We start from the raw sequence: 21,761 nt of genomic DNA on the forward strand, positions 1-21,761 counted from the left end.
ATGTTATAGGATGAATCGTAGCAATGACTTATGCCAAAGCATATAATAGGTACAATGCAGCTTGGGGTGCCGACATAAGTTAGGTGCTTAAGAAGTAGATAGGATTCTAGAGTAGACGTGTAAGACAAAGAACATATTTAGCACATATAGCCATAGAGTCCCGTAGTGGTAGGTTAGGGATGCTTACTGAACAACGGTGTTGTTTCTGCTCTTTAGTTACACCCTGTAGCATTTTCTGCTGGATCCAGATGATGCGCAAAGGTTCATCGTGTACTAAATAGTTGACATCGCTATCTCGAGGAAATTGATGCCAAGCCTAAATAAAAGGTACTAGGTAGATCATTCTATACAGAAAAGGAAAAGAGAAGAGACCAACTATATCAAGATGGCAACACACGGACGCGGCGTAGAAACTACAAGAAGAATATCATCAGATGGGACACAACTAAAACCCAAAGATAAAAGGGCCGAGTCTCTTTTGTTGGGTTATTAAGCCCGTAGAGTTGACATAATTAGTGCAGCCAGGGAGAACTGTCGAAGAAACAATCCTTACGAGCAAAAAGCCCAAATATACGACACCGAAATGTATTCACTGTTAGAGACCATCATCGCTTCGCTCCAATGGAAGAACACTGGGAGTAATTCGCGACATAGCAGCATACAACCCGAATGTACAACGAAAATTCAGGAACTCAATACTAAAGTTGGAAAACTTAAAAACCAGGTCAAAAAAATGCAGGCAATACTCCTTAGACACGAGACTATGTTTCAAAAACAAGACGCAGTGCTACAGCGTACATCAAGAGAAACAGAAGGCTCAGCTAAAGAGATACGGAGTCAGAAATTGCTTCAAGTAAATTTGCAGGAAAAGACGGGTAGCAATGAAAAGCTAAACGACGAAATCGAAACCTTGGTCAGTAAATTAGACTTAGAAAAGAAGCGAAAGCATCTACTTTTCCAGCAAGTCCATGCACCCCAGGGAATTGTGCGCGTAATGTGTCGCATCCGGCCGGATACTTCAGGCCCATTGTTAGAATACACTACGGAGACGGGGTACTTCTATGACCATGCTACCAAGTTAGCAATCCTAGAAGAAGGATTGCGATATGAGTTCGACCGAGTTTACCTCCCTGAGGAGGCAAACGGCAACATCTTTAACGGAATAAGCCATTTAATACAATCGGCTTTGGACGGAAAGAAGGTCTGCATATTCTGCTATGGCCAATCCGGTACTGGCAAGACGTATACAATGAGCAACATAGATGAAGTCGAACATCGGGAAGAGGGGGTCTACTACAAGAACGATGGCATACTTCCCAGGGCGAGTATCATGATATTTAATGAGAAGAAACGCCTTCGTGATCTTGATATTGAATTGATTATCAGCGGATGCTGCTCTGAAATATACGGCAAGAAACTACAACCACTAAAAGCAGGTAGAAAAAGGATAAGACGGGAAACACGTCGTGTTGATGATCTTGAGTTCTATGAGCTCGACACAGCTGATGACTTTAGCGCTTTGATTGACATCGGGATGAAGAACAGACATTTCGGCGCAACCGCCCTGAATAACAGTTCTTCTCGATCCCATTTTATCATTAGTCTTAAGCTTGTTAAGGAACTTAAGAATGAGAGCGGCTTAAAGTACGAAGGTCGACTTAACCTTATAGATCTCGCGGGCTTCGAGAGAACGGAGCAAGCACAAACCGCAGGTACTGCGTTCAAGGAAGGCAACGATATCAACTTGTCACTAATGGAGCTAAGAAACGTATTGACCAGCCTGGCCAAGAATGAACCGCCGACATACAGAAATAATACCCTCACGACGGCTTTGCAGCCCTTTCTTGGCAAGGACTACACGACGCTCATGTTAATCATGATAAGCCCTCTGAAGGAGAATTGGCAAGCGACCAAGCAGACACTTGAATTTGCAAAAATAGTAAGTTTGACATCATAATGGCTACCTAATAGCTCTACTTACTATATTACCTACTTCGATACCTCTAGGATGCTGACCAGTCTTAAACGTAGGCCCGAGTCACGAAGAATCACCACCGGGAAAACAGACAGACGAACGTGCCAGCGAGTGCTGATGGAAAGCGAGGCAGCAGAAAATGATAAAAGTCTTTCTGCTCTTCGCAAAAGGGTCTACGGAGGTTTAGGTCGGAGTCCGGGAAATTTGATATCAGGTACCTACCTACCGACTAATACAATTACAGTTGATGGAGTAGGTATACCTATTAGTAGAAGCTCCACGTATCATGACTTGGTCGAAGTAAAAAGCCCTCCTGATAGTTGATACACCGGTGACCTCGAAATTGTTACTTGTGCATACACCGATTCAGACGCCCCTTCGCTATTGCATCATTCTCAACGGGCTTTTCTTTCTCTTGTGAGACGTGAACGTTGGGGTCGGAACAACTCCGCGCGCCCCAAGCGGCTATTTTTTTATTTATTTCTTTATCTCCTGATTACTCCCATGTCATGAACTTGATCCAACCTCAAAACAAGCCACGAATAGGGGCGGCTTTTTTCTTGTTTCTAGTTGAGTTAGAAACACGTCTATGGATTCTTGCATTAATAAGATCACATACCTAAGGTATAGATAGAGCTTTTGCCTTTACCGGCCCCTAGGAGGTACAGATCAACGTCGAAGCGAGGGCTCCGATGAACAGATAGCTTCCCATTTCTATATCATGTCACATGTTTCACTCGAGGCGTGCCAAGTTCGTGAGAATAATAGTGGTGAATACTGAATACTGAATACTGCAAGCTTATCCCCCCCCCCCCCCCCCTCCCCCCCCTGCCGCGGGGTTACTCCATAGGGGCCACGCCCTTGTTCGCCAACTAGTTGAACACCCCTTGTAGCCGATTTTACGGCGTTGCTTTTTGCATGTACAATACATGCGGACTGAGATTTTATTAGGAGGCTGAGGGAATTTCATCACGTTTGCTCCAACCAGCTGCTTACATTTACGCGGGATGATATACCCGCAAATGCCGCAATGAAAATGAAATTGGTAGGTGATTATTTACCTATGGTTGTGAGTTGTTCTCTCGATTTTAAACTTTCATATATTTGCAGTTGGAGATGTGATAGTTCAAAGCCGAGTTGCTAATATATGAGGTACATTGCTTCTTAGTTCGAATCGACGATGCTAACGGCGGATGTAGGTGCTTGGGTGATGGGCCCCTAAATGCATCCCCGGACGGTCAGCCGACCCCGCTGGGTAAAGATAGACCAGCCAAAGCGTATCGCGACGATGAAGCCCCCCTGGAAGATATTGCTATCGACTGTCACACTGGCCCTTGTGGAATCATGAAGTTGAATACGTGAAGTAATGTGCACTCGTTTCATTGCATAAGGACCGTGAAGTTGTCCTTGATTGAGTGGCTTTAACTGTCGGACAACACGAAATTCGGATGTTGTCCGTGTCTACCCGGATACATGGCTTTTTGAGCTTCCCTTTGCACTATTCACATCGTGATCTTTACATAAGAGGTGACTAGTTCCATACTTACCTGGGGTATATTACACATCGACGGCCCCTTGGTACCCAGGCAAGTACGCAGTATCGTGTTCAGGCTATTATACGATAGAATATGTTCGAATAATAACTTGGCTCGAGGTTTGCTAAGTAAAGAACGTAGCGTTAAAGACCTCCATTAGCATAATCGTGACTGTCTAAAATGTAAATCTGTTCACATTAGAGGTTGAAAGTGACGTGTCATTCTATGTTGAAAAGGAGTTGTAAAGTACTATGCATTTAGCTGGATTGGGACACCGAATCCTAGGACTTGGGGGCTGTTTAGAAGGCGTGGGATGATTAGGTACCTACCTTAGTCAAAAACATACCAGGTACCCGGTACATGTCAATAGAAGTGGGTTAGATGGACACTTTGTGCGGGATGGCTTGAGCTAGACGCCGAGGCTCAATGGGGGGATAAAGGTACGGGTGAAGTATATTTGCTTGGCATGTCTAAGCTGTCTACATGTGCGTCGTAAAGGAAGTTTGAGGTCACTGTATAGGTATTTAAGTTAACGAATAGTTGGTTAATATAGTTGGCATCAGGAGTTCTTTAGCATACCTGTAAGACGGTAAGGACCTAATTATACCTTTATGGTAGTTATTCTAAGATATATATCCAACTAATAGCGTTGCTATATCAAGCCTATCCTCTGATTTATGTAGAAGTATATCCTTAGGTTGGTGAAGTGTGCCCTAAAAGGTATTCTTCCAAAGTTGCTTCAAGGTACCTTTAAGCAACAACATGGATGTGATATACTTTGCAAGACAACTAGGTTGCCTGGTAGGCTTCAATTAGTGGGATAGGCTGATCATATACTATATGCTATACGTCATTGTAATACAAGAAGTACCGCCGAGATTTATTACATTTGGTTTTCTATTAGTGTAAGGTACCATTTTTATCTGACAGTTGGTAACTTGTTGCTTGTCTTCTAGTAGGAAACCTAATAGTATTATCGAGATGGTGTTTTTTCACGTGGAATAGTTTGTATGTTTCTTTAGGCATAAATTCACTTTAGGTACCTTAGGGGTAGCTATCTTGTTTTCGGTGCAGAGAACCCCTTGATAATATTTGGTATATTGCGTCCAGTCTTTCTAGGCGATAATGTCGTGACAGGTATTGTAGGCAGACTAGGAGGTAAGTTAGGTATCTTGGGATCGACTCAGGGCGGTATTCGGACATAACCTAAACAAAAGCCGATAATGAGTTTGGATTTCCTATATGCTAGAATGATCTGATCAATGTGGTGTGATGTTGACGTACGTATTGCAAGTGCCCGTTCTAGATGCTGTCAAGATTGAGTTGTTCATAATTCATGCTTGCTTGAATGCAAAGAGAATGGTGGCTGCATTAGAAGTATCAGGTGGAAGCTGATGCGGTTATTGATTAACTTTTACCGCCTTAGTCGTATACCAGTAAGATAGAAATTCCTAGGTAACGATTTGCTTGCTTTCTACTATTTCAATTGGGGTTATAGACCAAATATTATAGGTATGGCAACGCCACGCACAGGGACGTGAACGGCGACAGGGATAAATCACGTCCATGCGTAATAGATAATATGGAGAACCGCACGCTATTATTTCATCCATGTCAGAGCGCAGTATATTCAATAAAAACTACCTAAGTAAGGTATTGTCTTCGGATGGCGAGAAAGATACACGGTCGTATGAGAGATCTCGATGAAAGCACCATCCCTCGGGGCGGCTGGGCGGGTCCTTGACGCGTGTCCATTCAAGAAAGTATCCTACCTTTACTTGCCCAACTGCTAAACGGAGAATACTTTCCAGAAGGGCTGAATATTTGTTGGTGATTTATTGGATAGGTGATGGTCTGAGCTTCTATGTTAATAACCACCTCCCTAGTCTGTCCCTAGTAAGTAACTGCTACTTTAGCTTCAACTATTTCTCTTGTCTTTGTGGTCTCTTTCGCGTGGCAACAGGGATAATGAAACGAAAAGTGAGGCGGGAGAAATGAGTCTCTATAATCTTTATAAGGTTGGTTGGCCCATAAGGGAAAGAATATGCTTATTTCATGTTCGCGTCGGCTCGACCCGAATAAAAGAATATTAGTTATTACTTTAATCGGTAGATTCGGGCAATCTTTGCCGTTGATACTAATATGGAAGTCAGAATAAGGTCATTTTGTATCAATCTTTTTCGAATCTAACTATGGCAGACAATATTAATACACCCTGAAACACTTGGTAGGGCTGTTTACCAACTAAAAAGATACATCCAACGAAGCTTAGCGAATACTGTACATTCTTGCAATAGTAAAATCTATATAGGTAGCCAATGTAAAATCAAGCCCTGAATTTTCTGTTGTGTACGCACAATCCGGATATATACGTGGGGCGGATAGGAGGCATACCTGCCCCCCATACCCGTATCAGTCCAGACAACCTCCCACAGACCGCTGTATCGTTTGGCCACAGAATTGTTTGACCATGGAGCCACATAATGTGATTACGTAGTAGCTATCATATATAATAGCAATGCCAGTTTTAATAGCCAAGCCCCTTAGGCTGTTTGAAAGAAAGTTCGACGAATCCAGGCCAGCCTGGTCTGCCTCGCCATTTTGGCAAAGGGCGCCGTAGGAACTATTCTTTCGTATCCGTGGGGGCCACCAGGCCACACATGAAGCTCTGCTTGGACCCCCCCTTCCCATAATTTAGAGGCGAAAGCCACGATTTCATCCCGGAAGGGTTCAGCAGACGCACAGTCAAGATATGTCGGTGGTAACCCCGAGAGGTCCTGCCCTCGAGCGGGCGCTTCATACTCGGAGACAGAGCTGCTCCCAACGCGCTCCCCAAGGAGGCAGCGCCAGGCAAACCTGTTTAAAGTCGAGTTGAAAAATGGGCCAGTAGAGAACTGTTGGGACGAGACCTTTTCGTTCCTATCGTCCAGCATGGGACACTCAAGGACAAGGCCACATAGTTTTGGGCCACCTTTATCACGTGCCATCAATGCTGTTGCTGCAGCCAACCCGCCCCCAGCTGACGTGCCGTACAGCAGCAGGCGGCTAGGGTCAATTCTCAATTCCGAGAGGTGCTTACCAGCCCATAATAGCGCCGCGTAGCAGTCTTCTGCAGGCTGTGTTCCGGTATTCTCGGGCGCACGTCCGTACTCCACACTGATGGCGATGGCATTGAATTCCCTGGCCCATACGACACTAGTATCCAATCCCGCGAAGCGATCTGCTGCGACTAAAGCGCCACCATGGATGTAGAATATACATGGATGTTGATCACCCGTTGCCGCCGCTGGTCGTACAACTGACACCGTTAGATCCCTTCGAGGCCCAGGGATTGTGACGTCCTCGATTTTGACACTCTTGTCGGTAAGTAGAGCCTTCGTGAGGGGCTGAATCCTTGCTGCCGTGTCCTTCCTTAGTTTCTCGACCTCATAGAACTCAGGCGTACTATCTAGAGCTTTGAATATCGCGTTTATCTCAGCGTCATAAGGAGGTCTTGGCAAGCGGTCAGCTGGCCCCGCCAAAATCTTGTGCATCCTGAGTGAGGCCGTGATTTGTGTAGATAGTCAGTCCAGCGGGGTAAGGAGTGGTGTAGAGGGCGGGCTTCCGAGTCGAGTTGCAAGGCCCTTGGGAGTTTGGGTGCTAAGCGCTCCCAAGGAGTTGGTGGTCGAGGAGACGGTTGACATTTATATCGGAGCGATACAGGAACAGGGGCTGGTTAAGTCGATGGGTGACAAGCTAACCTAGCGTGTCCATTGCAAGGGATGGAGAGCTAGCTGGAGACTACTTTAACCAATCGTATGAAGTAGAACAAAGAAAATTTCCGGCAGTCGGTGAGGGTCGTAAAGAAGGAGACGAGGCTTTGGAGATCGATTCCGCAAATACAGTTCCCGCCCGAGCGGATAGCGAAATAAGTCGCAAATCTCGAACCAAGGTAAAATATATTTAGGGTTCAAATAACCCAGCTATATCTCTGCTATATTTTCCAATTGTAAACTATCTACGCCTGGAATTGCATCCAGATAAACCCATGCTTCAGTCAAATACGGCTTCATTTTTGCCACATCTCTGACTGTTTATCGTAAGACAGGTTGAAACGATGGTGGTCGGTAATATTTCATGTAAGTGTTAGTGCATACAATCCTTTATATCTCTCCAAAGAAAACGACTCGTCACTTGCATGGTGACGGATCAGGATCTGCGCATCGCGGCAATAAAAAAAATTAAAAATTTGAAGAAACGCGGCCGAAGATGGAAATATGCATAGAATCGCTCCCGATTCTGTCAATTATAAGAACCTAGTCCCGTGACGAAACTTGTATGCATGCTGCATGCAAGCTGCAATCATCCATGGATTAATACTTTTATTTAGAAGGTAAGGTACCTTCACCTTGTTGTTGTAGAGAGGTAGAAGCTAGAAGAACAAATCCCAGAGCCATGGAATTTCAAGGGAGATGTACGAAGTACTTCGTACCTCGCTGGAGCGGAGTGCATTAAAGCGTATATTCGAGTTGACGGGTGTTTGGAATTAGAGGGTATGGAGGAGTGACCCCCTCCCTTATATCGGGGAGGGGCCAAGAGCAACAGAGTAACTTTTCAGACTCGTCATATTTTTATCAAAGTAAAATACCTAGATCTGATCCCAATCTGTTTACCGATCTCAGCACATCCCACATCCCCCATCCCCCATCCCATCCCCAGACGCCACTGCACACCATCACCATGGCGAACCGTGGAGTTCCGAAGACGACCGAGGTAGTTCCAGGTGCAGCAGTGAATATTGTTTTGAAAGCTGACCAGCGCACGGGCCGCCAAGTGAGCGGAACTGTGCGGGATGTTTTAACGCGAGGCGATCACCATCGTGGTATCAAAGTGCGACTTACTGATGGTCGCATCGGACGGGTTCAGAGTATGAGCACAATAAGTACAGTGAGCACAACTCCAACATCAAATACTATCTCCGCGGATGCAGCAGCATCGGGAGGTCCTTCAACACCAACCGGAGGTGAGCCGGTGGATTCGATAGCGATAGGCGGACCAAGTTCACAGCTGCGTGGTGCGCGTCGCCCGCATTATCGAGATGCGAGGCTGGAAGAGCCGCTTGAAATTCCACCTGAGCAGGCTGACTTAAGCGCGTATATAGTTCCCTCAAGGCGTAAGGGCAAGAACAAAAATGGTCCCAAGCAGACTGCTGACCATCCAGATGGGTCCTTAAGGAGTAATACGGTGGCAAATGCTATCCCGGATGTAACATCGGCCACGGCAACATGCCCAGTCTGTGGCGAATTTGAAGGAGATGAGACTGCTGTGGCTCATCACGTCGCCGAACATTTTGAATAAGAGCTCTTGTCTTAATAGCTTCACGATGATACGAAGTTCACCACTCATCAGGGAAAATAACTTTGGCAACTGTGCATGACCATGTACCTTAGGTAGTATCAGACGTCGAACACGAGAAGACAAGCGAGATGTTTCGTATGTATCGCTCTGGCTTCCCGACCTATCTTAGTGGGGTTCCTTGCGAAACAACGAAGTTGCAATGGCGGGAGTGGTCATGGATGTAATGCGCTTAAACGAATAACTTCCAGGAAATAGTCACTTCGGGATCATTCGTCATCGCTGTCAAAGTGGGAGGTGCCATCAGGGTTCTCCTACCTGTACCCTTATAGCCACCAGTTGACCCAGGGGTTATTGAACACTTGCTGTATGTGCATCTCATAAAAACCAGCAAGGAAACATGGCTACCGAAGAGACGAGTGATATTCGGATTCACGATGTTGTGATCGTTGGCGCAGGACCTTGCGGCCTTGCCGTCGCAGCACGATTGTCCGAACGTATGCCGGCAGCCAACTTCTCAGACGACGAACATCAAAGATATCACTGGATACGGAAACACAGAAATCAAGCCAGCATTAAAAATCATAGGAACGGATCCGAGATGCGCCGAAAGTCATCTGTCGCTTCGCCAGGTGGTAGAGAACTGGATCTTCTAGTACTCGACGCTACGGATAATTGTTGGATGGCGCGATGGGATACTCTATTCATGACTTTCGATATTTCCCACCTTCGGAGTCCCATGTTTTTTCACGTCGACCCTGCGGAACGAGATGGTCTATTGGCTTTCACGTATAGAAATGATAGGGGTAATGAGCTAACCGAGCTTCGGGGCTGTGTTGGGAAAGAATTGAGTAAACACCAAAGAAAGAAGAGAGAAAGGGCTGGAAGAATGTAAGCTTTCCTATTCAACCTTCCCATACAGACAGGCGTAGTTAATTATGAAAGACCGCGGACAGAGCCTACTGTTGACGAGCGTGATCGAAACGACTATTTCGTTCCTTCGACGCCACTTTTCGCTTCTCATTGCGGATGTATCATGGATCGTTATGGGCTACGCGGTAATGTTGTAAGCCATGAAGAAGTTGAAGATATTCGATACGACTACCTCGAAGACGTCTCTGAAGTAGACAAAGTTTTTACAGTCCGAACAGGTAGGGGTGTTCATTACGCAAAGACTGTGGTGTTAGCCATAGGTGGTAACCCCCCTCAAATCCCCGACAATCTCACAGAGGGGACGGAGGGGGCAACCCATGCTATGCATATCAAGGAATTTCCGTCTGCTCGCGTCAAACAAAAAATCAAAGCGAGATCCCAAGTTAACGTCGTTATTGTTGGTGGAGGGTTAACATCGGCCCAATTAGCTGACTTGGCTATTCGTCGCGGAGTAAACAAGGTATGGCTATTGATGCGCGGTCCCCTTAAAGTGAAGCCTTTCGATGTAGGACTGGAATGGGTGGGTAAGTTCCGAAACTTCGAGCAGGCTGCCTTCTGGACTTCCGACTCTATTGAGGAGAGATGGGAGAAGATAAAGAATGCTCGGAACGGAGGTAGTATTACGCCGCCGTATAAGAAGCTTCTCGAGCGGCATATCTCTACTGGCCGACTATGTTTACTGCAGAACACCACCATCAAGCGTAAGAGCTGGGATCCATGCACCGAAACTTGGACAGTATCGCTATCGGACGAAAGCCAAGCGCTCCATCAGATCGACCACATCTATTTCGCAACCGGTGTTCAAAGCAACTTTGAGTGCCTTCCCTTTTTGAAGTCGATGTGCTCTGACTATCCGATCGAGAGCTGTGGTGGCCTGCCTTGTATCACAGAGAATATGGCGGTAAGCCTGTCCCGTATTTACTCGTTATTTGCTCCTTGATCCCTTTTCCCGGGGTCCTGATAGTTATCACCAGTATTCCTTAGTCTATCTTAGATGCTTATGTCCCATTTTATTCTCAAGTCACGTAACATAGCTAACTCGATAAACTGCAGTGGAAAGATGACGTTCCCCTATTTATAGCCGGCAGACTTGCTGGGTTGCAACTTGGACCGGGCGCCCCGAATCTGATAGGTGCTAGGATTGGAGCTGAGAGGATTGCCTGGTCAATCCAGGACACTTTAGGTGAAAGAGAATCTAGGAACGACGTCGATGCTAGCAAATGCGAGTTCGATTACCTCACAGGCAGGGGTGGTCGCTTCGACGCTTTGAGCAAATTTTAGTACATATATCATGTCAATATGCTTAGCATTCTTATATTATTATATACTGCAGCTTGTGCCATCAGATTATCAATATAATATCTTCATAATGAATGATGTTTATGGCACATGTTACAATTCCTAGTCAGACATACCTAACTAACCCCAGAGCAAGGAGAGCAAGGTACCTCCCCGATCTGTGAGTATCTATTTACATACACCATAAAATTTGTATGCTAACTACGTGAATATTGACCGTACCGTTCGTTTGTCGTAAGTGTGTATTTAGCTAACTACTAGCTAGGTACACAAGACCTAACACATAACAAGTTAGGAGCTTCAGGGAAAAAAAGAGTTGAGATGTAAAAGAAAAAAAATTCAAAAATTAACTGCCCCCACACCGGATTGAACGATGGACCTCTCCATTTCGTCTCGGCGCAATTCAGATTATGAATCACGTGTTACGAGTGGAACGCTCTACCACTGAGCTATAGGGGCTGATTTGTTGAAAATTCCACTGGCTCTAATGTATTATGTACCCAGCTACGACAAAGAAGCTGAAGCGCTCTAAGTCGGACGTACTTCGGAATATTTCTTCTAAGTGCTGCCTATATCGCAGTTTCCTTAGCGAAGAACGGTGTAAGTGAAACAAGAAAAGCAGCAGTCTATCAACAAGATGCTGCACCATTAACTACAATCCAAGGAATGGGATCTAAATTCTAGAGAGCTGCTGATAACTATGTCAATTCTATACCCCTTCTAAAGATACTTATACGCGCGGAACAACTCATAAAGGCTAGAGACTAGAGTAGAGGACATCGTACTAGGTATATACCTAACGTTAGGTACATACCTCTTACCTTAGGTATGCATGATTTCTGATATATAGTATCTCGTGCCTTCCTCATAGATCGCTACCGTCCCGGGATTTTTAACTCCTACCGGAATGGGATTGTCGGGGCAGTCGTGGATTCAGCTGCGCAGGAGCGCATCTCGTGCCGGTTACTGGATCCGGTTAGTGCCGCGAGGTACGTACCTTGAATATGGCTTCATCCTTCGAACTGGGCAAACATGAAAATCTGGGAGGCTCTATCGATTTCCAAACGCCGAAACAGTGCATACCGCTGATACATATTACTGCAACCTCTACCATTATAGGTTAGTTACCTAGGTAGGTAGATAGGAAGTTACCTAACACCACCATGGCTTCAAACATCATTACCTCATCCAGTATTCGCATGCTTGTCACGGCCCACAACGAAGAGGGCCAACGTACGTCTAGACAATTTAAAACTTGTTGATGAGCAATTATTCGCACTGCTCAATGACAATTCCACTCATAGGTCATCCAAAGGTCCGAATGAAGTTGAATGGCACTTGTCAGGGGCTGTTTTGAAGTTGGGAAAGGGGGCAAGTCGGAGACGCTTAAAGTTCTGTAAGACCATCCGGGCTTCTGCCCCAGCTCACGACCTCCTCATCTAGCTGCATTAGCTCGCGTACTATTTTAAGGGTCTCGGATATTGACGAATTGCCGCTAGTCAAGGCATGCTGTAACGCTCTCGCACGCTCGCACGTCTTACTAATGCGAAGAGAGCCTCTCTCGAGGCGAACAAACGGCATGTCGTCATCTAGTTGACTAAACCAATGCTCCGAGTCATCGAGGGATTTCATATTGAAAGTCAACTGTTGATTTTGCTGTAAGTCGTAAATAAGAGGTATTCCTATTGTCTTATGAAAGAAGGCTGGCCTACAATTCTATGATGAGTATGATGAGCGAGCCAAAATAGACTCCAGCCACGAGGATTGTAGTTCTGATCTGACCCCCGAAGCCTCAAGATCTGTGCCACTTTACACTGGAGTCAATAGCTGTTTCTGACGGGAGATTTACAGGGCTTGGTCATATATTAGGACTCCCAACTTTGCATACTTCCTTGAGCATGAGCTCTTTTCATTGAAGGATTATCGACGAAGTCTAGATTTTTAGCATATGCGGAAGAGCCTTGGATACTATTAATGCATCCAACATAACTGCAGTCATGAGATCATAATCGTCAGGGGTTTTTCCCGTTATTTCCAACGACTTTCCAAGTGTCGAGAGCGATAATCCGTAGCAATGGAAGGCTTTTATTTCTAGTGCATTGTTATTCGCAGCCCTCGACAAGTCGGCATACGCCGCAACTCTAACCGCCCAGCGTAAAGCGAAGCGAGCGACCTTTCACATTCACCTATTTAAATAGACTAGGAAGATGTTCATGGAAACGTGGTGATGATGTCTCGCTGTAAGGGTATAAAACATATTTAACCATCAACTTATTGATAGCATCGTCTTCGGGTTTAGGCCTCAGATGAATCGAAACGGTCTTCGTCCATGGATATTGCATCTGCAACTTTAGTCCGGAAACCTCCTCGGCCGTGAGATTAGAGGGGTTAATAAATTCTGTAGAGGAATGGCTTCAACATGACCCACCATTCGTAGATCGGCTTCTTCGTCTAGAATTTGGCGGGGATATCGCGGCGGGGGATATCGTCATAGCGCTAACACGGTCGATCGCCTTTTTCGTCTCATAACGAAATATCATGCTCGCCTCATTGCGATTCATGTAACGTCGGCAAGCTGGACGTCCTTCATCGCATTTGACTCTCTCCGTTGGCGGCATCTTAAAAACGCACGACTAAACCGACACATTGCACTATTTCTAAATTAAACCGGGATGGAGTCCTAGGACGTACACTGAGATGCCATTTTATCGGCTTGGGTTGAATACCTCTATGCCTCAAATAACGAAATAGGAGTAATAATCTCATGCGGGTCGTCGTCTTATCAGCTATTTAGGTTAGGTACTTGAAGAAATAATTCAATTGCTTACTCGGTAGGGACGTTGGCTAGCAAAGATTGCTTGCGATGAGTAACACAGCTGCTAGCTCTCTTGTATCCAAAGAAAAGGAAAAGAAGAGAAAGAGCTCCGCAAGCTAACAGGCAAATTCGTAAGGTGATAACAATGATCTAGAATCTTGGTCCCTGGAATTATTAGCTATCATGGTGAGAGCAATGCTTCCGCTTGTAGTGGTGTGAATGTGTCGTGAGATTCTTATCGCACAAAGCATTTGTCAGTGACAGGAGATACTGGCGTGCGCGCTGAATAGTTGCGAAGTTCTAGCGTATCCTGGAGCTGTGCCGCGTGACATCGATGGCCTAAACTTGTGAAGAGGTATCGTGTACTATAAGCAATTCGTAGTGAGTGCATCTATTCTTTCCCATCCCAAGGTAAGATGGATTTTCAGCCCTGAAGACCTACAGAGGTACCCTTGTGTCCATCTGCCGAGCTAGAACGTTCTGGCGGAATTTCCGATTTAATGCCATGTTTGCGGAGCCGGGATGGCAGGACTTAATTCAAATTGACAGCACCATCATATACACTAATTAAACTTAATGTTTCTAAATGTTGCATATGACGTGAAGCAGTTGCGTGAACTAGCGCCACGATCGATTTGTTTGTAGATCTAAGGTTATGGCCGGCGATGACGGCGCGTTGGAGATGTGCTCTCCCCCCGCGTTCCTCCGCATTTACCCCAGACGAACGACAGTGGATCGACGGCATATGACGTGACAATGAACAAATGCTCGAATCTTTGCGCGCGTCGATCTCGAGGTTTGCAAATGGGATGCTAGTCTCGCTCGCGCAGCGTCGCACACCTAACATCGAACATGAAGTCATCCGTCACGAGACATCATGAGACAGATGGCCCTTCTAAGAACTCAACGCAATTATATAGATCCCAGCATTTCTTTCAATTGTTGATAATGTTTAGTTTAGTTCTCCATCAACATCAACATCTCAATAGTATTCAGACATATTGAAGCCATTTATCATCACTCAAACAAAAAAAAAAGATTAATTATGCCTTCTGAGGGCCGCGGATTGACAGACGACGCCGTTAGGGGCGCTCACGACATGATACATCATGCTGAACAAGAAGAGCATGAGTACGAAGCTGCGACGAAGCGAGGTATCACAGACGAAGCGGCAGAGGCCGAATACGAGCTGATACATGGAGCTGAGGAGCGAGCTGCGCGGGCCGAGGTGGGTTACTAGTTGCTTATTAGGTATCCGGAACATGTCAAGTCTCGAAAGATGCTAACTATTAAGCAGAGGAGACGTGGCTCTTTCGGAAAAATGAAGAGGACGTTAGAAAAGTTCATTCCCGGGAAGCATTAACATCTGTTTGGGTTGCCGACCCGCTTGCAGCGAGTGAAGTGCATGTATGAGTTTGATATCGTGTATTTGTACCGGCCTTAGGACCTACGTTGGGCTCAATCTCTAGTATTTAGTATTTTCAGTTTTAATACCTCCAATATTACTCCGCCTTCGATATTCGTATACCTTAGGTACTGTTTATATCCCATTTACCTTTTCCGTAGTGATTGTCGCGAGTAACGGTATTTGTTTGTACCTAGAGCTACTATCAGGTTGGGAGTAATATCCGTTAATCTGGGGTTACCATCTAGCATACCTCAGCACCCGACCTTCATGTCTCTATTAAGCGATTTTACCACTACATTAGTATCTAGTGTATATCCAATATTATCAAATGCGGCCCGGACTGCCTAGTTGGAGAAAGACTCGTTTGGTTTAACCAATTTTAATATATTCTGCCTTAGGTACCTATGTCAAATCTTGATATCAACATAGATACCACTAACAAGATGTCTACACAATGAAACATCTTGTTCAAAACCTGTCCCGTCACCGGCGCTTTACGGGGGCTCGGAATGCTATCGCCAAACAGCTTGTTTCTCAGCCCAAATATAACGGATACCATAGCCTATTTGTTGTCCGAGATGCGACAACAGCGGATGCCCTCAAACCTGTATTCACCAAGACATCACATCCTGACGACCTTATTTCTCTGACCTAAGTAACCTCGATAATGCACGACAGACCTCGAAGGTTATCAATAAACGCGTTGAAACGGGAGAAATCCCTTCGATTCAAACGCTGATTCTTAATGCTAGATTTAATGATTCTGGCTAGCAGCTTTGGACCAAGGATGGGTTCGATGTAACATTTAAGGCAAACCACCTTGAGCACTGGCTCTTAACGTTACTGCTCCCGAAGAGCATTGACAAAGATCCAGGCTGCATAGTTGTACCTAAGAGGAAGTCAATCCCATGAGTAAACCCCCCTATATACCTTTAAAATGCCAAGCACTCAACCTCTCATGAACGTACCTTATTCCTGAGCTCTGCAAAGGAGGACCCGTCATGGGGAGGGGGTTTTCACCGCTATGGCGCGTCTAAGCTCTTCCTTATCATGATGATCCACACACGAGCTTCAACACCGAATGAATTCCGATCCTGCTTTGAAGAATGTCTGCAGGCACCATGCTTCTTGGTTATCAGAGTTCTAATATTTCAGATCATTTATCTGATCATCGCCTTCCTTATGCAGAATGGGCCAGTGCGGACTACCCAACAGTCGACGTCACGGGTACTCCATGCCGCATTGGAATCTGACCCGGAACTGGGAAGGGGTTGTTTTTCGTCGAAGGCTCCATTTTGAGACAAATACCTCTAAAGTGCCATTTGTACTGAAACTCTGAAAAGATGGTTTACTCGACCTGGCGTTGCTTATACCTCCAGAGTCATAACACGTACAAACATTCCGATCTTGGGTATAAATATAACATTAACTACCTAGGTTAGGTAGTCAACCGCTCTTTTCATATATCTAAGTATATCTGTGTGGTATGCACCACGTGAATGATTTAAGAGAGACTCTTACTTGTTTAGATATATAGGTACCCTCCGATGCTATCTAAGTAAGCTTCTTCTGAAGGATGCGGTATTCAGTAGGCCCAGCTAGTAACGGTTCTAACTGAGGGTAATCAAGTAAAAAGTCTCGGCTCCCTGTAAGATGATAACCTTTCCTTGTATACCATTCCTGCAGGCGTACTTTGAATGGGTGCTCGAAGTGTGTTGGGAATAGAAGGTGAAGCTCCGCAATCGCAACTCCAGGACCCCCCAAATTGTCGAGGCACCACTGCTCGGCAAACCTGAGCAGATCCCGGCCAAGCCCCTGGCGACGTAGCTCAGCCGCAACAGCGAACAGGCCGAGCTCGGCACGGGAGTCGCTGAGCTTTTGAATAGAAATGCATCCCAGAGGAACACGACCGCCGGAAGGAGTAGTGATTTCTGATGCAGTCGCTAATTGGCCAGATCTTATGAGGGTTCCTATGTCTTGCACAGACGTTCGTACGTAGCCGGGTTTGAAAATGTCAGCTTCGGTCTCGGTGTATGCAGCGTTGATGATTCCCACGAGGGTCGCTACGAAAGCCTCGTCGTCCGCAATAGAAGAGGGAGGTATCTCAATTTCGATATTTCGACTCGACTTCACAGGCGGATCCGACAGTCCGCCGGTAAGTGGTGCCGAAGGGACGCTAACACTTGTATCCATGGTTATAGATTGTTTCAAGATGAAATTTGCGGTGTTCGTATCATGCTAAATCGTAACTCAGCTCTAGTACCAGAAATTAAAAGTGACGCGTAATATAGGTGGGTTAGGTAGGTATTTTGTTATATGTCTTAGCTTTGTGAATCACAGCGCAAGGGACCGCCAGGCGCCTGAGCTTTTAATAAGTGGAGTGTTAAAAGAATTGGAGAGCGAAAGCGCATGTAAGGGATTTATTTACATGGTCACTTGGGTCATCGCGCCTAGTATGGCGTAGTTGTTCCTAAAAATATCTCAAAACTTGACAAATACCTTTTATATGTATCCCTGGAGTCGAGTTTCTACCTCAAAATGGTAAGTCACCCGAGGTAGAAACACCTAACTTAATCTGTCTCAAAAAAGCTAGCATTTTTCTTCAACATAGACAAATCGATAAGACCCATCACCTGGCCGTCGAGCCGTCTCAAATTCTCATCCAAATACCAGTACACCCCACACGCTGCTATCGCTATGATAATCTGCGTAATTCCCATACCTAATGTGGCAGTCCTGAGGTCATCCCACGAGAGGACCGTGTTAGGTAGGCCTAGAATAAGGGTACCCGCGACAAGATTCCGGAAGCTTGTCAGGCCGCCATGCATATCCGCTGTGTTACGAAGGCAAACCGCCAGGCTGGCCGAAGTGAAAGCCGTGGATCGCTGGATGACGGGCCAGAACGTGCTATCTAGAGTAAGAGACCCGGCTGCTAGAAGACCGAGCAGGAATGACGCCACCGGGAGACTGACCCGGTTCAGCCCATAACTCCACGGCATAGTAAAAGGCTCCACATCACTATCTATAGGCGTGTTCATCGAGCCAGAGAGGTAAAGACCAAATCCTAACATCCCAATTGAAGCCAAAGTAGTACCAATAGCAAGGATTGCGAGATGGACAATTCGCGAAAAGCGCTTGAGAAACGAAGGAAAAGCAAGGGCGACAGCGATAGGGGTAGCGAGAAGAAACGGGGCTGTCATTAAGGAACCAATGGATGCGGAGGATAACATGAAAGGGAGGGGTGAAAAGAGCATTGAAAGCGAATGCACTATACTCCAGAAACCGGCATATGGGATAAGTGTGACGGTAAAAAGGAGCACATTTGTAGGGGCCGCTATCGCACGGGGGGCTTGCAATATTAAAGATGAGTTGATTTCGTTCGCTCGGAATGACCAAGGCTTCATCTCAGCCACGTACCGCAAGACGGCCGCCTTTGTGAAGGTTATATTAGGCCAGAGCGCTTGGGAACGTGTAATGGTTGGCACCTGGACGTCTAATATAGCACGATCGTACGCCGTCTCCGGAGCGCCCAGCACAATCAAGAAGATCGAGATCGTTAGGAAAGCGCTCATAATCTCGAATTGCAACTCAAATCCCTTAGAACCAGCTGAAGCAACACCTCCAAGGAGCGGAGAGCCCAGCATAGTCGCGACTGAAATGGCATGATGAAGAATAATCTTGGATTGCCTTTCATGCTCCTGTAAGGTAGGTAGTTAATATAATTAGCATATAAAGCATAGGGAAGATTTTAAGGACCATTTACTGACAAAATATGTATCATGGATCGATCCAAGGACTAGAGTGTCAAAAGCGCCCCAGCCCAATCCCTGAAATACCCTCGCAGTCATATTCTGCGCTATATCTCCGCTCACTCTTGTGTTCCAAGCGGTCCCTATAAATATCAATACCATTGAAATCAAGTATACTGGCCGCTTGCCCCATATCCGCGATATTATTAACGAAGCCAACCCGGTTATCCCAGATAACAGTAAGGGAACGGCGGTTAGGGCAACCGCTGCTGTATATGAGACCCATTCCCCCATCGCGATAACGCTGTTTACACTGATGTAAGCTGTTTTCATCGTCCCCACTAGTGCTACCATGGAAAGTAGCGCTCCTAAGTTTAGATGCTTTTTCCATAATGGCCAATTTAAGGGATCCTCGGGGTCCTCACTAGGCTGCGGAGATAGTTCGACGTTCGCAAATTTTCCCGTGCCGTACTTGATAGTTCGTTGCGATCGTGTAGTCGAGTATGATATCGCAGTTTCTACAGTTGTTGCGGTAGCAGCGGTCTCTGGTCTAAGGTCCTTTGATACTGGTCTCGGAGACCGCTCCACCATCGACGGTATGCCTAATGATAACCTTCCATCGCTTCCACTCCCTCCCAGAACCGTCAGCAATGACTCCAATGTACTCGAGATTGTCGATACTCGGCTGTTATCCGGCCCCTTATTCTTCTCACCGGGATATGAAGGCAAAGGTAATGGCGATGGCGGTGGTAACGGCGGAAGCGTCTTCCGGTAATTAACTGGCGGTTTTGGTCTCGCAGGTAACCCGTTCTTAATATTTGGTATTTTCACCATCGGCTTCGTGGACTCAAGGCTTGCCATGGCGATGATTATTTTATTATGACCCCTCCTTCAGCTAGAAACCCCTCGTTCACGTTTTTTTCAAGAGGTGGCTATCTTGCGACCGTTATCCGATGCGGCCAACTTTATCGTCGGCACACGAAGCGACCAACGACCAAATAGAGCAATTAAAAAAACACACAATTAGTATAAGGGGCGACCAGGCCCACGAAGATCAACTTCGAAGAAACCAAAGCGCAATGGAATGTTAATACGATATTAAAGACGGGCGAACACCACACCACGTTGGAGTTGCGAACGAAGAAAAATCAACGACAAAAAGACGCTCGCAGAACCGAGTTCAATCTCCATTCACCAGCAGGATGGCACGGACGCTCGCTGCGTGAGATCGTCGTAGAGCCTCATGGGTATTGCGGACGCTAGTCAACGCGAACAAGGGTATTATTTGCTGTATCTCACAATGTGGTCCCGGGTTTGGTGAGTCCGGCTCACAAGCGAAACAGCCCAGAGTTCAAGTCAATCCTCAATGATAACTTGATCAAAGCCGAACAGTAACTCATCACCGGCATCTTCTTGATTTCCTCCAAGTCATTTATGTTGTCCTTCGATTACTTGCAAAATCCTAAGGTGAATCGAATGGCCTGTGATAGTTTTAGGACCTATGAAACGAAACAGCAAGTCCCAGCCAGGATGTTGGCGGTGTGAAAGCGATACAAGTGTACAAAGCTAAAAATCCTTCTGTCTGCACAACATCTCACCTACAGTATCATCCTGAGAAAATGAGTTTTTGGTAAGAATCACAGCGTTGTCGCTTATACTAGGTACCTGAAAATAGCTCAGTTATTTCGACATTATTATTGACTCTGTCTAGTGACGGGAATAGGTTAGAGAAGTAGAAATACTTCCTTTTTTTATGCTGTCAGAAGAAAAAGAATAATAATAACACAGACTGATAATAACAGAGTGACTCGGCCTAGTCCGATCAACAACGCTCGGACCAATATGAAACTTGCCTGAGGCAGGAGCACGTCGCGGATCATCCCGCGCTTCACCAACACAGGAGGACACCCACCGCACCATTATGTACTGAATCGGCCACCACCAAACCGATCGAGCCAGCTCATACATACATTAGGTACATACACTACTAAATTGATTTTGCAAGCCGTTAGCTTATTAGTTAGGTCTCTTATCATTATGGATCTCCAATGCCTACCTAATCTAAAGACTAGTAACAGGCGATCCATCGTAAGATAACCTTACCTTACTACATGTGTTAAAGTGCCCGTACCAGGTTATTCAAGTTTCTTCCATGTGAATGTGGCCTAGCCTACGTCCAGGTAGGTGCACGATCGGAGAATTAATGTCCAACGCCTTCGAAGCAGCAACACTAATGTATGCACTTACGGTATAAGTAAATACATACCTCCTATGTGCGTGCGCTAGTGTATGACTCGGCCTAGTCTCGGTATGCGCCTAGGCCGCGATCCATGCAGGAACGACGCAGCCAGGCCCGGACGGCATACGGGCATTACCGGGTAGGGAGGCGAGGGTCGACGACGGTGAGCCTCCGATAGGTGAACCGGACTCCCTGGCTTGAATCGACCATATGTAAGTTGGGTACGAAGTAGGTACCTAACGTAATGTATGTTCATGCACGGCTCATCTATCGTCTCGCGCTCGTCGACGGCCCTCAGGTCATCAGCGGTGAGACATCACCGATAAGCTCGTCGATTTTTATGTATCGTATGGATTTTCGGCATTTTTCCATGATGCCAACCGAATTACGCCCGAGTTATCGTCAACTATCTCGTACGATGGTCCGAACCGCTTTTTGAATGAAAGAAAAAAAAAAAAAAAAAGCCCATCATCG

At 46.0% G+C, this 21,761-nt stretch overlaps 7 protein-coding genes and 1 non-coding gene across 8 annotated transcripts; 4 read left to right on the forward strand and 4 right to left on the reverse strand.

The window, feature by feature from the left end:
• Positions 1–733: 733 nt before the first annotated feature.
• Positions 734–2,118, forward strand: F4812DRAFT_456523 (P-loop containing nucleoside triphosphate hydrolase protein; the record flags this gene model as incomplete). The annotated part of the gene is made up of 2 exons (XM_047937001.1): positions 734–1,939; positions 2,032–2,118. The coding sequence occupies 2 exons, from the start codon at positions 734–736 to the stop codon at positions 2,116–2,118; spliced, it is 1,293 nt and encodes a 430-aa protein (XP_047792827.1).
• A 3,935-nt stretch (positions 2,119–6,053) lies between these two features.
• On the reverse strand, positions 6,054–7,043 carry F4812DRAFT_456524 (lipase; the record flags this gene model as incomplete). The annotated part of the gene is made up of 1 exon (XM_047937002.1): positions 6,054–7,043. The coding sequence occupies one exon, from the start codon at positions 7,041–7,043 to the stop codon at positions 6,054–6,056; it is 990 nt and encodes a 329-aa protein (XP_047792828.1).
• Positions 7,044–8,122: 1,079 nt separating this feature from the next.
• Positions 8,123–9,046, forward strand: F4812DRAFT_268449 (uncharacterized protein). The gene has a single exon (XM_047930875.1). The coding sequence runs from the start codon at positions 8,230–8,232 to the stop codon at positions 8,845–8,847; it is 618 nt and encodes a 205-aa protein (XP_047792829.1). The 5' UTR covers positions 8,123–8,229; the 3' UTR covers positions 8,848–9,046.
• F4812DRAFT_268446 (FAD/NAD(P)-binding domain-containing protein) lies at positions 8,984–10,893 on the forward strand. Its single transcript, XM_047930874.1, has 2 exons — positions 8,984–9,735; positions 9,790–10,893. The coding sequence occupies exons 1-2, from the start codon at positions 9,245–9,247 to the stop codon at positions 10,715–10,717; spliced, it is 1,419 nt and encodes a 472-aa protein (XP_047792830.1). The 5' UTR covers positions 8,984–9,244; the 3' UTR covers positions 10,718–10,893.
• A 534-nt stretch (positions 10,894–11,427) lies between these two features.
• Positions 11,428–11,535, reverse strand: F4812DRAFT_t50. Its single transcript has one exon. It is a non-coding gene; the product is annotated as a tRNA-Thr (tRNA).
• Positions 11,536–14,534: 2,999 nt separating this feature from the next.
• Positions 14,535–15,474, forward strand: F4812DRAFT_417923 (uncharacterized protein). Its single transcript, XM_047933211.1, has 2 exons — positions 14,535–15,119; positions 15,189–15,474. The coding sequence occupies exons 1-2, from the start codon at positions 14,937–14,939 to the stop codon at positions 15,252–15,254; spliced, it is 249 nt and encodes an 82-aa protein (XP_047792831.1). The 5' UTR covers positions 14,535–14,936; the 3' UTR covers positions 15,255–15,474.
• Positions 15,475–16,679: 1,205 nt separating this feature from the next.
• On the reverse strand, positions 16,680–17,692 carry F4812DRAFT_268536 (uncharacterized protein). The gene is made up of 2 exons (XM_047930877.1): positions 16,821–17,692; positions 16,680–16,728 (listed from the first exon to the last, which is right to left on the reverse strand). Exon 1 carries the CDS (start codon positions 17,490–17,492, stop codon positions 16,854–16,856), a length of 639 nt encoding a protein of 212 aa, XP_047792832.1. The 5' UTR covers positions 17,493–17,692; the 3' UTR covers positions 16,680–16,728; positions 16,821–16,853.
• A 1-nt stretch (position 17,693) lies between these two features.
• F4812DRAFT_268517 (MFS general substrate transporter) lies at positions 17,694–20,332 on the reverse strand. The gene is made up of 2 exons (XM_047930876.1): positions 19,067–20,332; positions 17,694–18,997 (listed from the first exon to the last, which is right to left on the reverse strand). The coding sequence occupies exons 1-2, from the start codon at positions 19,907–19,909 to the stop codon at positions 17,870–17,872; spliced, it is 1,971 nt and encodes a 656-aa protein (XP_047792833.1). The 5' UTR covers positions 19,910–20,332; the 3' UTR covers positions 17,694–17,869.
• Between the last annotated feature and the right edge of the window lie 1,429 nt (positions 20,333–21,761).

Source organism: Daldinia caldariorum (assembly GCF_022478825.1).
Source record: "Daldinia caldariorum strain CBS 122874 unplaced genomic scaffold F4812scaffold_3, whole genome shotgun sequence".
Taxonomy (NCBI): Eukaryota; Fungi; Ascomycota; class Sordariomycetes; order Xylariales; family Hypoxylaceae; genus Daldinia; species Daldinia caldariorum.

Coding starts and splice junctions, on each gene's coding strand:
- F4812DRAFT_417923 (XM_047933211.1), top strand. CDS start 14,937: ATGCCTTCTGAGGGCCGCGGATTGACAGACGACGCCGTTAGGGGCGCT. Junction 15,120..15,188: donor AGCGAGCTGCGCGGGCCGAG/GTGGGTTACTAG, acceptor ACTATTAAGCAG/AGGAGACGTGGCTCTTTCGG.
- F4812DRAFT_268536 (XM_047930877.1), bottom strand. CDS start 17,492: ATGGATACAAGTGTTAGCGTCCCTTCGGCACCACTTACCGGCGGACTG.
- F4812DRAFT_268517 (XM_047930876.1), bottom strand. CDS start 19,909: ATGGCAAGCCTTGAGTCCACGAAGCCGATGGTGAAAATACCAAATATT. Junction 18,998..19,066: donor CGATCCATGATACATATTTT/GTCAGTAAATGG, acceptor CCTACCTTACAG/GAGCATGAAAGGCAATCCAA.
- F4812DRAFT_268449 (XM_047930875.1), top strand. CDS start 8,230: ATGGCGAACCGTGGAGTTCCGAAGACGACCGAGGTAGTTCCAGGTGCA.
- F4812DRAFT_268446 (XM_047930874.1), top strand. CDS start 9,245: ATGGCTACCGAAGAGACGAGTGATATTCGGATTCACGATGTTGTGATC. Junction 9,736..9,789: donor AGAGAAAGGGCTGGAAGAAT/GTAAGCTTTCCT, acceptor TAATTATGAAAG/ACCGCGGACAGAGCCTACTG.